The following is a 17,832-nucleotide window of genomic DNA, read 5'->3' on the forward strand; positions in this document are numbered from 1 at the left end:
TATTTGATTGATTTGGGGGGACTGCCCCCTGCCCGTGACTATGTGCATGCCTGCTATATTCACACAGAAACTGACTTCTGCGATAAGCCTGGCTGCAGGAGGAATCCTACCTGAGAACAAACGCTGCATGAATCATTTGCAGCCTGATCCACTGGTCAGGGCTGTATATGCATAGCCTTGGCTAGAGATGTTGAATAGCATCTTTCAGCTGTTTAGGAGGGGGAGGGAGAGTGGGAGGGAGAAGGGGAAGGGGAGAGAAAGTAGGGGGCTGGCTGTGCATTCATAAATACACACACAGGCTTACATGGGACAGTGCCTTATACTAAGCAGACCATTGGTTCATCTATCTCACTACTGACTGCACTGACAGTTTTGACTGTGTTATGCCTGATTTTGTAAGAAAACTAGAAAAGGGAAACCTAGCATAGTAATTTTACCATTAAAAAAAACCCCAGTATAATTATCCGTATTTATTATCCAACTCAAATCATGAGATACAGCAAGGAAAAACATGTTGAACTGTATATTATAATATTTAAATATTATTTCCATCTTCTGGCTTTATTACCTGCCACAAAAAGAATATTGTAGTTAATGTAAAACACAGATATACCCTAACCCCTAAGTTGTTTTTTTAAAAAAATATTCACCAGTAATGCAAAAATTCTGTCCATACAAACATCAGCTCCAAACATTCCAGTTATACATTAATACTAGCTTCTTTTTATTTATTTTAAAAAGAGGTTCAACATATATCCTTAAAATGTTTGGCAGCAACCTTTGCAATGTACAAAACATCTGTATTACACTGATTAACACTGAACTAGAAAGTGCATTTATTCACCACAACCAGAGCAGCCTAGCTTGTCAGAAAAGTGATGGTCACACCTCGAGAGAAATGCTGTGCAATATAGCAAAGCAAGTAAAGGATTTCATTCACAAAAGGATCATATCCTAACCCCATGGGAGTCAATAGGACAGTTGTCTTTTGATGTAAATGGGCTTTAATGGAAAGAGCCCCATTGATTCCAGCTACTGATGAGACAAGCTAGCATTGTTCCAGTCCCAACACAAGGAATAGTTTCTATATTCTGTATTCTGAGGCAAGATCTACATGCTGTGGGCTGCTGCACACATGCCTGTTAATCACTTGATCAAATGATGCCTCACAGATGTGAATGTGCTAGCACAGATCAAAAGCCAGCGACACAACTTTCACATCATTGCCTAAAGTGCAATGCTTCTCAGATGATGTCCAGCTAGGTGAATGAAGTATGATAAGCCTTGGGCTCTCACACTCCTCCTGCTTTGCTTCTTTTGTGGCCATAATATTAGTTTTAAACAAACCACAGTCCCCCATTATGTAGAAACTTGGGGAACTGTGATTTGTTTAAACTCCAATAAGTTCCAAAAATAAAATGAAAGCTGGGAGGAAACTGTGGTTTCTAATCCTGGTTTATTTCCTAACTGTAGTTTAAACAAACCATAGTTTCTGCATAATGGGAATCTGTGTTTTGTTTTAAAACAGGAGTAGACGCGTCCACAATCTCCTCCTTGGAACAACAAAAGGCGAGGGTTTCCCATTACATCTGAAACAGGTCTGAGTCAATCGACATATCAAGCTGTCAGAAAGAAACCACTGAGGAATCAAGTGACGCATGTGTGTGTGCAGTGACAAAGACGACAGGCACAATTTGAGGTCTTCTTGATATAAACCCAACACTTCCATCCTTTGCTTCAGTGAGTAGCCTAGTCAGGAACCTGCAGACTAACGTATTTGTTCACAGTAACTCAATAGCATCAGTTATTCCATTTAAATAGCCCTCAGGCATTCTGCATATAGGGACCTATATTGTGTTCTTGCACTGAACACAAAAGGTGTACATTTTGCCTTCCTGAAATACTGAGCTCTAGATAATTAATATCACTGGTATTATTGGGTCAATGGTTTTTTGATGTTTAGCAGAACATAAATAGGTACATAGATATTGAATCATGGGGAAATGAAAAGGAACAGAGTTAATCACTCACATTGATATATATATTTAAGTATTCAACAAATCCATGAGGCCTAGGTGAATCAGAAGGACATTAGCTATAATTAACTCTTTTTCAGAATATATTACTGAGTATCAGATATTGAGGACAAGCAAGCAAGCGCTATTGCCTTTGTAGCTAGCCAGGGACATTTGGTTGGCTACTGCTTGAAACTGATTGACCTTTGGTCTGATCAGGAATGATTCTTCTTATGCTATATTCAGGACTATGTATATTTTTATACATTTGACGTCACTGTGCAAGGGTGGGATCTGGCATCTTGTTGAGAAGTCAGAATTCTTCAAATTGTTTTTAAATATATGTATTTCTAATCTTTGTTACCACTGACATGTTTGGAAAAGATGTGGGGAATGCCTGCTATAAAATTTAATTTGTCAAAATTGGGTCTGAGCAGGACTTCAAGTGGTCAGGCATACACACAGGCTTTATTAATCTATGTATAGGTGTCTGTTTATGTACACAGAGTATCCACAGCCCTGTTGAATAAATGGAATATTCATGCAAGCAAGACTCTCCCTCTACTCTGTTAGATCACGCAAAGATAAAACAATTTATGGCACTTTAAAGAATATCCAATTATGCTCATGTAAGGTGCTACAAAGTAGTTCTAAATGCACTGTTTCCTGTCCCAAATGCACAGTACACGGTGTTCTCACTAATACTGTAAGATCACCACAATGTAACAAGGTACACAACACATGCGCACAAGAAAGATTTTCATTCCCAGATGGAAAACCAGGATGCAAGTTCCAACAGTGTTGAATTATGGCAAAATAAGCAGCACAGCAGTAAAACTGTAATTAGATCTCTATTCAGAAAGTACTAAAAGGGGCTCTTTCCTAATAAATACATGCATATTTTTAAAAAATAGAAAAAATGATGTACATCTCTTCTGGAATTTTCTCACTTGAAGTCATACTCAGATCTGCACAAATCCAGGGTATATGTCAGCATGAAGTAGCTTTTGCACAATTCATTTATTGTATTCCTATTCGTTTCTTATATTGCAAACGTGAATATCTCGCAGGGTATTTATTTGCCTTTTATTTTGATCGAAGACCATGCACTGCACCTTACAAGTGTCAAGACAATCCAACTCTGCAATTTTAGATCCATTAATTCAGCAAAGTAGAAATTATTCCCATTCCTCTTCTGATATTTGCATTTAAACATGACTTATGCAATAATATTTTTAAACAGCTATTGAATAGCTAGAGTGCATTTATCATAACTAACAGGGAACACCTCAAAACATTCATATAGTCTTAAAACATAAGTTCATGCTAGTAAATTGCTCATGGCTGTTGATGCTGTTAATTCCTGCAGGGCCAAATGCTCTTCATGATTACACAACAAGCAAAATGCCTGCGAATATGATGAGCAAAAGAGCCAGAGATATTTGTATATTGCAGGTTCTACTGGTGGCATGCAGAGACACATATTTCCTCAAATGGGGAGTCTCACTCAGCACAACTTTGGCAACCCAGTGTTTGGGCCAGAGAGCATGCTTGGCCACCACTGCATATCCTCGAGATGGGAGCAAAATCTGCCCTTTCTCTTGGATCAGCAGCTCTGTATTTTACCCAACAGCTTTGCCAATTTGGGCCAGTTTTCTTTGTACTTAATGGGAGTAGCTGAAATTGGACCAGGTCCTATTTACTTTAGGTTTCCGGCGTTCATCACACTAGAGCGTGACAAACAGATGGAACCTAAAAAACTGATTTTCATTACATATGGCTACAAATGTAGTACATCTTTGTGCAATGCCACATAATTTGGCTCTCAGTGCAATCGGTGCCATCTGCCCAAGTCCACAGCTCTGCGTAATATGACGGCTATTCACTTAAATCCAGGGATTCTGATCTGCATGTAGGATCTCTTATGTGCCCATGATGCATCCCCAAACACCAGGAAGAATGAGAAACTCCTCTTTGCACGGAGCTTTGTACCAAAATCCTATGGAGCTTTGGATCATGGTCACTATTGCTTAATTGGATTGTACAACCAATACTTGCTTGCATGCATGATACTCATATAGACATGTGCAAACTCAGGTAAGCAAGGACATTTTGTGGTATTTCTTTGGGATAAAAGGATACTATCACTCATCACACAGTGAAAGTAACATGGAAGAACAACTCCCCCCCCCCTTTTCTTTTCAGTGCAAAATCTCCTAAAGCCTTTTACAGTGTGGGAATCCAAAGGAGCAGTTTGGCTGATCTGTGCTGTCACATGATAAACAGGAAGACTGGCAGAATTTGGTTCAAACGGGACTGAGTGACGTTGTGTTTTGTGGCTGCCAATTTGATATTGTTTCATGACCCAAAGCTTGAGGGGGATCGGGAGATAATAGTTTTCTAGTCGAAGAGTACCATGTGACATAATCCACAATCCAACCAGATTGAGGATCCATGAATATGAGTTACATTTCAGTAGGTATCTAAAGCAGCAATTTCCCAAACGTTCCAACTTAAGGGAACACTTTTCACATGGATTGCTCTGCCTAGGAACCCATGTGCATTTGCCAGAGTTCTTGCAAAAGAGTTGGGTGTTCTAGGCTGCACATTTCATTTGGAGTGTTGGCTAGGTTTCCTGGAACTCACTACTGTCCTGTGTGAATGGTGAGAGTGCCACTTAGGACACAGCCCAGTGCTCCCCACAGCTGCCCTTTACAGGTGAAGATTGGTAGCTGCAGGCAAGCTGCCATTAAGGGATGGATGTCTACCATTACTATTGCATCTTCTCATTGAGGAACCCCTGACAGGTATCTCAGGAATCCCAAGGTTCCTCAAAACATGGTCTGAAAACCACTAGCCTAAAGGAATGGTTCTTTAGAAACAGAGAACAAATGGTCCTTAGTGGTGGTGCAAACATCTATGCCACATTATACCTCAGTTCAGCAGGATTCAGCAAATGAACACGAGCTGTATAAATTTGTTCTTGCAGTAGTTAATGAGATTCAGACTAAAGAAAAAAAGATCTTCCAGTCAAAGATGGAGAGTCTTAGTTCACAATTTCGGCATGAGCTTATCACTGTCATACTGTATTGGATGGGTCTACATGGAAGTCAGTTAACAGTGTTGGTCAGTTTCTCCTCTCGGGGTGGAAAAAGTCAAGTGTCTTCCCAAGTCACTCTCTTGACTGATAAAATAAAATATATCCAGATTCTGAATTTTTAGATATATCAGAAGTCAGACCATAAAATTCTTCAATAGCCTGCGCATCGATTTTCTGCAAAGGTAAAATAATCAAAATGTTAACGGAGAAAAATTAAGGAAATGGATGTAACAATATTAAAACAAATAGGCTTTGCCCAAGGGGAAATTCTGTTAGAAATTTAGACAAGGTGGCAAAATAGTTGTCCAGCTCCTTCCAAACTCTCAATTTATGTAACACTTAGAGATAAACTTAGCTTTAAAATGCACAGAGGCTGGCAAGTTACTGCAATAGCTGCAGACAGCTGAGATCTTTCTCCTGTTTGTGGCTGGAGTGACTTGCAGTACAAACTTTTGGGAAGTAAGCTTATTTTGCATTGTCCAATTGAGAAAGAACATCAATTAACTTTATTCCATCCAAGTCCCCTCTATAGACCTTTTGTTCAACTTATTACTGACTACAATTTCTTTGGTGAGCAAGTGCCTCTAATCCTTTCACCAAGACAATGAGCAGGTAGGCTATGTGATACAACTGGCTATGCAAACATCAACCAACCAAGTACAGATAGCTAAAGGCCTAGGTAATCCTAGCTGCCTTCAGGTAACAGTTACTTGGTTCAAATATATTTTGCATTCTGTCGCAGCACGGCCCTTCTGTGTTAACCGTCATTTTTATTTTTCAAATCTATGGTGTCCCCTTTACTCCCAAGTTTCTGGGAGATTTTATTTATTTATTCAAAAATATTTACAGACAAACCCCCTCCATACAAAATAATAGGCTTGTGTACAGCAAAATACGCAGGTGCAACCGAACATAAAAAACCATAAACACAATATAAAATAATCACACAAATGACTGGCTCATCTTAAAATAGTTTAAACAACTGAGTAGGCCTGTTGGCATGAAAAGGTCTTCAAGAAATATCGGGAGGCAGGGCATGGAAGAATTACTGTTTGCAATGATGTTCCATTTATGAAGCAGGTAACTGGTTATTATTTTACTTGTAATCCCCCCCCCCCATTTTATCTTGGGCTGATTATGCTATATGCAACTAAAATTAGCTTGTGGGGGTAATTCAATCTGGGAAAGAAAAAAGCTTGTGCCAATGGAACAAATGCCAAGGTGCTACATTGAATTCCTTCCACAGTATATCAGAGAAAAGGGTTCTATCTAAGGGCTGCTGTGCTGGTTTTCTATTGATGGAGAGTATTTTTAATTAGGGAGAAAATCAAAAACAGAATCCTCTATCTACACCCAGAGGGGATTCCATCTATTCTGTTATCTTGCTCTGTTGCATATGTAGATTAGGTTGCAATGAACACCTGAGGGTAATTAAAAATTAGGATCCTTGCATAAGTCCCATTGGTTTTTATGTTTTTCAGTATTGGGGGCTTGCTCTTATGGGGGGGGGGATTAACCTTCAAGCTATAAGCCACATCCCAGGAACAAGTATACTGACCTCTACAATGTCATCATCAAACAATAGCCAAAAGCCATGACTTTTTACAATGGTAATATAATGTCCACGATTAGGTCCACTAAAAGAAAAGAAACACCATTAAATTTAAAAAAAGAATAAGGACACAACTGAGTCAACCTTCTAGACATAAAAGTTGCATTCCCTGCAACTATAATTCTCCCCTCCAGGGTATTGTCTATAAGATGTTAAGGCTTGAACAGGTGAATTCCATCTTCTCCCACATCCAATTTATTTTCCAACTCTGTTTCAACTGATACCTTAACATTTTGATTTTCAATCAAGGTAGTTCATATGTGCTTGTTATGCCATTTGGGTTTTAATAATAATTTGTTGTTGTTTAGTCGTGTCTGGCTCTTCATGACCCCATGGACCAGAGCACGCCAGGCACTCCTGTCTTCTTTAACCATAATAATAATAATAATAATAATAATTTAATTGACAAGCTTATATACACCTGCATACCTAGGTAGTACCCCAAATGTGTAGAAACCACATTTTTGGGTGCAGAAACCCTTGTTTTTTAGGTGACCCTGTTTTGTTTCCAAACTGACAGGCACTCCTGAGTACTAAAGGCAGTGCTTTTTTCTGGGGTTAAGCATACCCCTAAACATTTTGTGAATTTAAGTTTGGCCTCATTGAGGGGCAGTATTTCAAAATGAGTAGGAAAATGAGAGTACCACTAAACATTTTTTTTAGAAAAAAAGCACTGACTAAAGGAAATTATACTGCTTCTTCTGCACAGGATTTATTTTCTTTAATGAAACATCAATCTTGACTGTGGTCAGATTGATGCTTCATTAAAGCATCAATCTGACCAGTCAGACAGCAGAATTTACAACAGCAACTTACATTGCATCAGCACCAAGGGGCAGATGAAATTAAAAATTCCCTTTAAACTTATTTGCATTAAAAATAGCACTCCTTCAGTTAAAATCTATGTTCCAGAGTTTACCATCAGTTCTCATTCATCGACCATCACTGTCACTGCAGCCTGTCTTATCCTCATTGCCATAAAACAGAATTTTAAGACAGGCCTGGCGATCTTCAGCAAAAAGGTATTTAACATAGGTTTCCTCTGAGTGGCTGGGTAGTTTCCTTAGTAACAGTTGAATTAGCTCTTTTTGGGTATCACGATACAGTGGGCAATATAGAAGAATGTGCCAAATGGGACAATCCCATCAGAATTACATGGAAGAAGAAGAAGAAGAGTTTGGATTTGATATCCCGCTTTATTACTACCCGAAGGAGTCTCAATGCGGCTAACATTCTCCTTTCCCTTCCTCACCCATAACAAACACTCTGTGAGGTGAGTGGGGCTGAGAGACTTCAGAGAAGTGTGACTGGCCCAAGGTCACCCAGCAGCTGCATGTGGAGGAGCAGGGAATCGAACCTGGTTCCCCAGATTACTAATCTACCACTCTTAACCGCTACACCACACTGGACACCATCTCTGTTCCACTGGGATGTCATCATATGTGCCCTCTAATAATGCTGAAGGGAGAACAGTAAAGCAGGCTCTAGAAAATGCCCAACAGTGTTCAGAACTGTCCAGCGCACTTAAATCATTTGCTGGATAGGATTTTTAGTGTTCGCGTTAGAGTTTATAAATGAAAGAGAATGCTGCTTACCTGCCGCAATGCACTACTACAGCCACCAAGTCATACATGCGATCCAAGTTAATAGCATCCCCGGATGTGTTGAAGAGACGCAGCTCAAGAGGAAATACCACGCGGTAAGAGAGCTTGGTATACCGATGTAACTGCTCCATGTATTTAAATCTTTTCAGGTGCAATGCAAGGATCATTGGCAGCTTTTTGACCCTCATCCTATGAAGTCAAAATAATATCACTGGATAAGAACAGAACCTGTGCAGGTTTTTGTTTTTTTTTTCCTCCAAAGGGGAAAAAGCAACCAGCAATTATTTGTTATAAAAGCTATTTTTTAAAAACAAACAACAACAACAGTGTAATACTTTAAATATGCACAAAAGGGAGTCCATGATATCCATAATAAAAATGTACAATTAATAAGTGCCCATTCTATTTATAAACAGGTCTATGTTCCCACATAGGCACACCTCTGTTATTGTTTTTTGCAGAACTGAAAGCAGGAAGAATTTGTTTTATTTCAACCACTGCTTTAAAATTTATACTAGCCTCCCTGGGACCAGGCCACAAGGTGCTTTGCTTACCTTTTTTGTGCCTCTTGTTTGCTGCAGCAAGTCTCACAGTAGTACTTTTGTTCGCTGCACAATGTTTCTGTGTTGCTGAAGTCTCTGAAAAAATCAACGGAGGGAACAGTGCTTACAGTTTCATACTTCCCATCCCAAATGCATCCTGAGCTGGTTGCAAAATATTGTACAGTTGCTTGACTGTAACTCAAACACAGTGGTGAGAGAGAATATACTTGCAGGATCGCCTTACTTGAGAACTGTCAAGGGCGCTGAAAGTTGTTAGGAGACTCCCTAATCTTCTCACTGAGCTATAATTCTCAGAGTGGTTTAACTCTCAATCCTTCTTTCCAGGGAACTCTGAGAATTATAGTTTTGTGAGGGGAATAGGGGTCGCCCAACGTCTCTGAGAACCTGTAACACACTACAGTTCCCAAAATTCTTTGAGGGAAAGCAGGCCTCTTTAAACTACTGTGGTGCTGCTTTAAATGTGTAGTACAGATGGGCACTCATTCTGCTCTTCAAATTTTATTGAAGTGTGGTTTTCACAGGCATAAGAAATGCTTGTTTTACATTCAACAGATGACAGATTACTTCATTTTGACCTAGCTAAAATAAAACTTCTAATTTCTGGATAAAAGCTAGACATATAAACTATTCTTAGACAGAAATATGCTGGAGGTGTTGGTTTATTCATGGGGTAATGCTTTTCTAAGAAAAAAAAATAGAGAGAGAGGTAAAACTGACAGAACCAGCTGGCCTTTTCAACTCCTCGTGGAAATAAAAATAATTGATACATAATTTATTGTGTTATTTTATGAATTCCTCTTTTAATGCCAGCACTGATGCCCAGAGGAAAAGAATTATGTTTGGGGGCTTAAACACAAAAGGGCTTTTTCTTTCAACGATAACTTAGAGGAAAGAGAATTTGCTGTAGTATTAAAGGGAAGCAAGACTAATTGAGCTACTGCCTCTGAAATAGCTCCTGTTTACTTATTTCTCTTTCCTGCTCAACACTGTTTATACAATTAAGGTCAAACAATGCCGTTTCTGTTCTCAAACATGGCAATTATAATTTCCAAAATACACTTGGGAAACCTGCCAGCTAAAGGTTCGTTTCCATTGCACATGCGGGCAGACATGATTTGAAGTCACTCTATGTTAAGAGCTCATACTCTTACAAGGGGTTAACTACAGTGAGTCCAAAATCTTAATACAGTGGTACCTCGAGTTACAAACGCCTCAGGTTACAAACTCCGCTAATCTGGAAGAGTTACCTCGAGTTGAGAACTTTGCCCCAGGATGAGAATGGAAATCGTGCGCCGGCAGCACAGCAGCAGCAAGAGGCCCCATTAGCAAAAGCATGCCTCTAGTTAAGAACAGTTTCAGGTTAAGAACACACCTTTAGTTAATGGGGCCTCCTGCTGCTGCCGCGCTGCCAGAGCACGATTTCTGTTCTCATCCTGAAGCAAAGTTCTTAACCCGAGGTACTATTTCTGGGTTAGCGGAGTCTGTAACCTGAAGTGTATGTAACCCGAGGTACCACTGTATTAGCTTTGAGGGTTTTTGACTCTTGTAGATTTTTTATATATTCATGATTGGTAAAAAAAAAAACACACACACACACATTTTGGATTTTTTTTAATGTTTCAAATATTTTATTTTCATTCATACTGTTTTGCAACTTTGGTGTTGGCTTCGCAGGGCCCATTTGGGAAGAAGGACAAGAGGGAAATTTAAGAAGTAAACAAATGCCAGTAACATTCACAAAGGTTATAAAATGATGCCATGCACTTTCCAGACAAAGCACAAGGGAAGTCCCAGATAGAGTGCATTATGGTAGTCCAGTCCTGAAGTACTCTTCTGAAAATGCTTAGACTTTGATGAGTTTCCAGGATAAGGAAGACAAACAACTGTGGAAATGGTACTGAGAGTGCTTCTCTACATCCAGATTTCCACAAGAAAATGGGACAACCAAGAACAGAATGTATGACCCACTAAGCCAGGGGTGGAGAGCCTCAGATCCAGAGGCCAAATTCAGGTCTCCATGCATCCCATATGACTCTCCCCAGGCCACAGCCCCCCTTCAGCCACACCCTCCACCACTCCTGGTGGAGCTTCCTGCAGCCAATCAGAAGCCACAATTTGGTTTTCGAATGTTTTGGAAGTTGAACAGACTTCTGGAATGGATTCCATTCGACTTCCAAGGTACGACTGTATAAGCATTTGGGAAAGCACTTGTGTCACATGATGGGAAGCAGAAGAGAATATGATCCCTTAGGTAAGAGCTATGTTTTCATGTAGATGGACTCATGCAGTCACCTGCCTAAAGAGCTGAAGCAATAAACCTAAGAGAATGCATGTGTGTGTGTGTGTGTGTGTGTGTGTACATGCACAGTCAGGCAAAGGGGGATTTTTGACTTCCAAGTACTGCTACGTCTTGGACCCAACTGATAACAAGGCTCAAGCAGGTTCTGAACTCGGAAAGATGTGTTAAATTGCACTCTTAGTTTAGTATAACTCTGGTAAATCTCTCTGGTAAATCAAAATTCAAAGTTGTATTTAATTCAGTGGGACCTAATGGATGCTTAACGACTTCTTTCAGATTAACTGCTATGATAAATAAAGTTTTCTAATACTTGGGATAAATGCTCCATATTATTCATCAGTAAGCCCTTTGATTGACAGATGGTAATTACTTTCCCAGGAAGTACATGTTATGCATGCATGCACACCATTCTCAAGCGATTTGCTCCAGAGTAAATCTGCTGCCTTCAGTGGAACCTCCCTTGAGTAAGCAACTGAAAGATTGAAAAGCTGTAGTTTCTTCCTGAATATTCAATTGCAGCAGGACTGATTTATATTCCTACCTTCCAAAAAAAGTTCCATTTATATTTCTTGATTTGATTTATGCCATATCATACCGTAACTCTCATGCCGCTCTTCCTTTCAAATCCCACTAATCTAAAATGATCAGACAGCAAAAACCTGCTCCCACTATTTTCAACACACATTTCTGCAGCCACTCATTTACCTTAAGCAATGAGTAATCGATGTGTTCTGTTCCACATCAACAGAGAGATCGAGGAAATCTTCATCTTTGCTGCTAACCTGCAACAAAAATAGGAGGCAGTAATATTTCTGGGTACTGCACAACCAACAGCTTGATCCTAAGACCAGCTGCACCAGCAAAGCAAATGCCTACCATTATGTCAGCACAACATCAAAACCTAGAAGATGCCAACATTGCAGAAAGAATTAAGCAGTGGGGCAGATGAGTACACCAAAACAAGTTATTTAAAAGTTTAGGTTCAAGTTGTGGAGCTGAATGGTCCTGTCTTTGAAAGCAGTTTGGGAAAAGGAGGCATATTAATCTCTCGCAGCTCTATGATGGGATGCCTAAGCATGGTTTGTCTTCTGTAACTATGGTTACAAAAATGCCTCCACCATAGTTAAGGACTGGACACAAACCAGGACATGAAACTGTGATTTGAGGGTGTGTGGGTTTTTTGCCAACTAAGGTTTGTTTTAGCATAATTGTTACACCTGTATTGAGTATAGCATTCCCCCTTCCTCTCCAGCCTTCCTGCAGAGCCCAGACAGTGTACTGAACTTCATATTTTGAGAGGCAGTCTATAGCAGGTTCTGCCAACCTGGTGCTCTCCTGCGCTTTCAGACTATAACCTCCATCGACCCTAGGCTGCTCCCAAAGGCTTTTCTATACGATGTTGGCCACAGGTAATGAACTATTGCAAAGATAAGCACCAGCACCTTGCATTGAGCAGCAGAAGCCTGCAATATCAGTTGCATATGACCTTACTTCCCTTTGCCTGTCAGGAGAGCAAACATTCTGTAGCAATTGCAGCTTCAGAGTTGTCTTCAGAGTTGCTCTCTGTGGTGCTCCCCAGTAAGGGGCAGTGCAATAATCAGTCCTATAAGTTATAAAACCACAATGAAATCCCCCCTTCTCCGAAAACTCTGCATAAACTCCAGAACTGCTGCTACATGCTTATCCAGGAAAGGGCCAAGAATGCCCTCTAACTCTGGACCTGCTGAGGTAGAGAAATTCCTACCGGACCTCTCACATCCAATGCTCCAAAGACCCTTTCCAATACACTGGAGCTCCCTACCAGCCTCACCTCCATATAATTGGCCCAAGCTATGGCTGTTTTAAAAGTCTCTCTCTTCAATTTCTCTGAGTTGTGAGTACTGTTGCAAGTAGATCAGACCTAAATGTGGATCCCTACTCTCTAGTGCCATTGCTTTGATCCAATTACAGATTCTCTTGCTCATATTGCGAGGTGCTTTAAGAAATGCTTGCGTTTACATAATGTCACTGGCATCAGCAAAACTATAACCACACAAGTTTAGTTGAGTTTTTCTTAAGATTAGGAACTGTAGATACAGGCTCAACTGCTGGGAAGAGATTTGTGGGATGAAAGTTCTTCATTCCAGAGTTTGTCCTGCTGAAGCCCATTATATGAGTCACTTTGAACATGGGTATGAGAATACAATCCCTTTTGGACGTTTGCTTATACTGCTGCCACTAGACCCATTTCCCCCTGTTTGAAGGGGAGAAATAGATTGCTTCAAACAACAAACATTACTTGTTACACACAGCAGAAATAATATCTTGTAACTACTTTATATTGAAAGAATAAAATAAGGATATTTGCTTATTTCAAGAAACTGATTATGGCAAAATCTCATAAATACAGTAATTATGTGTTGACACATGGAATCTGGATCCAGGGCTCTCTCTTTCTCAACTAGTACCCTTTAGCACAGCATGCAACTTAATCCAAAAAAGCTAAACTGCAAAAAGAAGCATATATCAATCTTAGTCAAGATTTACCTTGCCCCAAATCTGACAATGACAATTCAGATGATAAGTCATATTTCTGACTGTTTTTCAGGTTGAGGGGTAAGCTAGTCAACCTGGAAAAAATGGCTGCTATCAAGCTCCACCTAAGAGTCCCAGATCCATCCAAATCCCAACTCTCATGTGAACCTCTCTGCCTCCTCGATCACACATTCTGTTTCTCACCCTATTTCTAAGATATGAATAAGAGTGATGACTTCACAGGGATGCCGCAACAGTGAATATAAAAAAAGGCCGCAATGGCCTTTGACTTGCACACTGTTACATAAATGGTCCTAATATGCCCTCATCAGAAAGTTGAAGCACAAAACCGCACGATACGATATTAGCGGTGCAATTATAAGAGATTGTCTTCATCTAATCCACTAATGACCAAACTGTTTTCCAGGGCACACTAGTGTGTGATGACAGGCCTGCTACTGATCGAGGAAAAAATTAATTAATTCCATCATTAGGGGCTCCGGGGAATCTGAACTACTCACTCAAAGTACCTACTCAACGCCTTACTGCATGAGTCACTGATTCAGCAGGACTTTAGCCTAGTTGGATAATTCTGGCTTGCTATCTGAGGAAGGCACAAACAGGGCAGGACTTGAGGGCAAACGTTCAAGGACCACTCCACAGAATGAGCAGGGCGGCCCAGCAAACACAACAGTGCTGGCTTACTGTATTTTGAAGTAATGCGCATTACCATCTACAAGATTATCTAAGCCAAGACAATTAAGTCTAAAATTATCTAACCAAACCACTGCCTCTGGGACACAGAAGGGTGCCTTTCATCATGGAATGCAAGAGGGCAGATGTGGGGTTCCCTCCCATGTACCTTCAGAGCACACCCTGGGCTCTGTCTGTGCCCAAGTCTGGGAGGCACATCTAGCACAGTGGCTGTCACAGAGGTGGGTTCTTTCGAGCTCTGGTAAGTCTTTCCGAGGGCTAAGTTTGTTCTGCTGGAACTCTGCATTTAGAGTGCCCAACAGGGGCTCTCTTCACATACCCCAACTTGGATTGGGGCTGCAGTGCTGGAGAAATGGGTCTAATCCTTCCCCCACCCTGCAGCACAGCCTTGATCCAGACGGCCCCCACCAAATTTTCATTAGTGACAGAAGTGAAATCCCAGAGCCTTAACAATGTAACAGCAGTTTGTGTGATGAGGTCATCTGGATTGGTGCATTAGCGTTAGACCACGGTTTCCCAAACTTGAGTCTCCAGCTGATTTTGGACTACAATTCCCATCATCCCTGACTACTGGTCCTGATAGCTAGGGATGATGGGAGTTGTGGTCCAAAAACAGCTGGAGAGCCAAGTTTGGGAAACCCTGATTAGACCCTCTCCTCACCAGAATGCAATCCTGTTCAGTTCTCACCCCCATGGGAAGAAAATTGGGAACTCCAAACACACTAGAGTACTAACCTAAGAACATAGATTGGCCCATGCCAACTGAGGTTTAAGAGTGATGTGTGCCTCCAATTCAGTTTCAGGAAAAAGGGGATATCAGAAGTTTGGAGAAGGGTAACCTCATTCTTATTTTGCCACAAGTAATTCCTGGAGCTGCTCCAAAGTCAAATTAACCTCAGTGGAGGCATGTACACATTTACAATACCTTAAGATGCAATATGTCACATGTGGGGCTCTCTTATGGGGAAGGACCAAAGCTTACATGTAGATCATCTGCTCTGCATGGAGAAGTCCCAGGTTCAAAACCTGACACCCCCAGTTAGAGCTGGGAAAGAATCCTGACTGAAATCCTGCACAACCACTGCCATTCAGTGCAGAATATTGAACTAGATGGTCTGACTCAGTATAATGCAGCTTCCCATATTTGTATGCAGAGACAAGGTTGGGGAATAATTTGTCCTTGTCTTAGGAAGGTTCAACACAGGGGGGTGGGGGTGGATTAACCAAAGTTATCCAAAGCCCCAAATAAATATACATAGACAATAGCTGCTTTACTCCATAGAAACACTCATATTTCTTGAACGGCTTCATAAAGCGACATATTTAGCTCTACAAGCTGCTATAAAGTAATCTAACTATTTTCAGGAAAACACCAATAAGCCCAGTACTTACAGTTTCACAGTTCAAGCATCTCGTTTCATTAGTCAGCGTTCCCTGAAAAATCTCATGCACCCAGGTGAGTTCTTGCTTGTTGTTCTCTTCCGCTTCGTTCATGTTGCCGTTTTTCAGTTTGCCGTTTTGCTTTTCCTGCTTCTTCTCCTCTTGCAGAATGTCAGCGACGGTATTCAGTAAGTAGTTTAAAAACTCATGGGCGTCTTGTTGCATGTAGTTGTCAAAGAGATCTGTAGAAAAAACAGGAGGAAGGCATATACAGTGGTACCTCGGGTTAAGTACTTAATTCGTTCCAGAGGTCTGTACTTAACTAGAAACTGTTCTTAACCTGAAGCACCACTTTAGCTAATGGGGCCTCCTGCTGCTGCCGCGCCGCAGGAGCACGATTTCTGTTCTCAACCTGAAGCAAAGTTCTTAACCTGAAGACTATTTCTGGGTTAGCAGAGTTGGTAACCTGAAGCGTATGTAACCCGAGGTACCACTGTATTTAAGCAGCCCCTCCTCCCCACAGCCTGAGAGCACAGTCCGCACAGGGCTGTCTTCACTTGCTTGCCCATGTGTGGTCCATGCAGCCACTAGGGCATCTGATTGCTCACCTGTCATTTCCCTTGGTGGTGATTTCTGCCTCTGCCCCCTCACTCACCTTCTGGTGTGACAGGGAGAATCTGGGCCCAGCAAGACTGCCCAGAGAGAGCACAAAAGCAAGCAAGGAGGAACCCTTGAAGGAGTAGCCACCTCACCCTCTGAATTGCATCTCCCCCTCTTTCTCTGAGCAGTGCAGCAAGGAAGACTGAGCGGCCACATTGCCCAGAGAGAACTACAGTACGGCCGCACCTTGGTTTTCAAACAGCCTCGTTCTCGAATGTTTTGGCTCCCAAACATCACAAACCCGGAAGTGACTGTTCCAGTTTGCGAACTATTTTTGGAAGCCAAACATCCGACAGGGCACCCAAATGACTGCAGGAGCTTTGGTTTCCGAAGGCTTTGAAAGTCGAACAGACTTCCAGAATGGATTCTGTTGGACTTCCAAGGTACAACTGTTCTAACTTCTGCCTCTGTCCTCAACAGGGAAGGACTGGGCCTCACGGGGGCTGCTACTGTCTCTACTCCCTTCTCTGGCCTCTGTCTCGAGGCGACACAGAGGACTGGACAGCAGAACTGACCAGAAAGCAAAGGCATATCTGAGAGGACACCCACTCCTCCCTCCTCTCCTCTCTCGGCAGCCTTCCAGAATGGTTTGGGATCAGGGCCGTGGTCTGAAAGGATGTGCGAATCTATACTTGCCATTCTCCTTTCGTAACCTCGAGATGAACTTTTTGGGTGGAATCACTCCAACTTTCTTCTTCTGCGTGGCAATACTGTGGAAAAGGTCCGCAAGGCAAGTCAGGAGGTTTTCCTTCTTTTTCTGCTGGGCCTTGTAGGACAGCACATTTTCCCGAAAGGGCCGGCAGAAATACAGGGCTTGCAGGACGGAGTTGCAGTAGCACGTGTTTCCAAACTGCAAAATATAAGTGGGGACGGGAGAGAGCGGATCATGAAGTGCAGCTTAGTGCAACACCCAATATCCTATCTCCCTTGCCTCAGTATTTTCTCCTCTCGGTAGAAGAGGAGAAATCTATAACTGTAGATTGAATGTAGGTCAACGGGTCTGTATGTGGAGCTTCAAAGTATTACTCTTTAGCTAGGAATAAAAATTTCGTAATGCTAAAACAGGCTTCTTCAGTTTTGTTCTGGTGTCAGGCATAACATGGTTTTAAAAACAGTGGTTGCCTTCAGACTTGGTGCTTTTTTGTGGATTCACAGTAAGTCTGCAACTTATGCAGGAGTTACACTCTGGGGGTTATGCCTAAAGCCAAAATCATGTATAGTCAAAACCCATTAGGTTCAATGGCAGGCAGGATTGCCAAACTCAATTTTCCTGGAATATTATGATTGTGATTATGATTGTGATTTTATTTATACTCCGCCCATCTGACTGGGTTTCCCCAGCCACTCTGGGGGGCTCCCAACAGAATATAA

The 17,832-nt window shown here is 41.4% G+C and overlaps 1 protein-coding gene across 1 annotated transcript in view; it reads right to left on the minus strand.

The window, feature by feature from the left end:
- Positions 1-455: 455 nt before the first annotated feature.
- USP46 (ubiquitin specific peptidase 46) overlaps positions 456-17,832 on the minus strand; it is a 32,487-nt gene continuing 15,110 nt past the window's right edge. Inside the window, exons 3-9 of the mRNA XM_083460079.1 lie at positions 17,098-17,311; positions 15,814-16,043; positions 11,899-11,975; positions 8,886-8,969; positions 8,323-8,520; positions 6,674-6,752; positions 456-5,289 (exon numbers count right to left, since the gene is read on the minus strand). Coding sequence (XP_083316205.1) covers positions 5,188-5,289; positions 6,674-6,752; positions 8,323-8,520; positions 8,886-8,969; positions 11,899-11,975; positions 15,814-16,043; positions 17,098-17,311 — 984 coding nt within the window. The 3' untranslated portion in view covers positions 456-5,187. The remainder of the gene's footprint in view (positions 5,290-6,673; positions 6,753-8,322; positions 8,521-8,885; positions 8,970-11,898; positions 11,976-15,813; positions 16,044-17,097; positions 17,312-17,832) is intronic.

Source organism: Podarcis liolepis (genome assembly GCF_965112155.1).
Source record: "Podarcis liolepis genome assembly, chromosome: 9".
NCBI classification, from domain to species: Eukaryota; Metazoa; Chordata; class Lepidosauria; order Squamata; family Lacertidae; genus Podarcis; species Podarcis liolepis.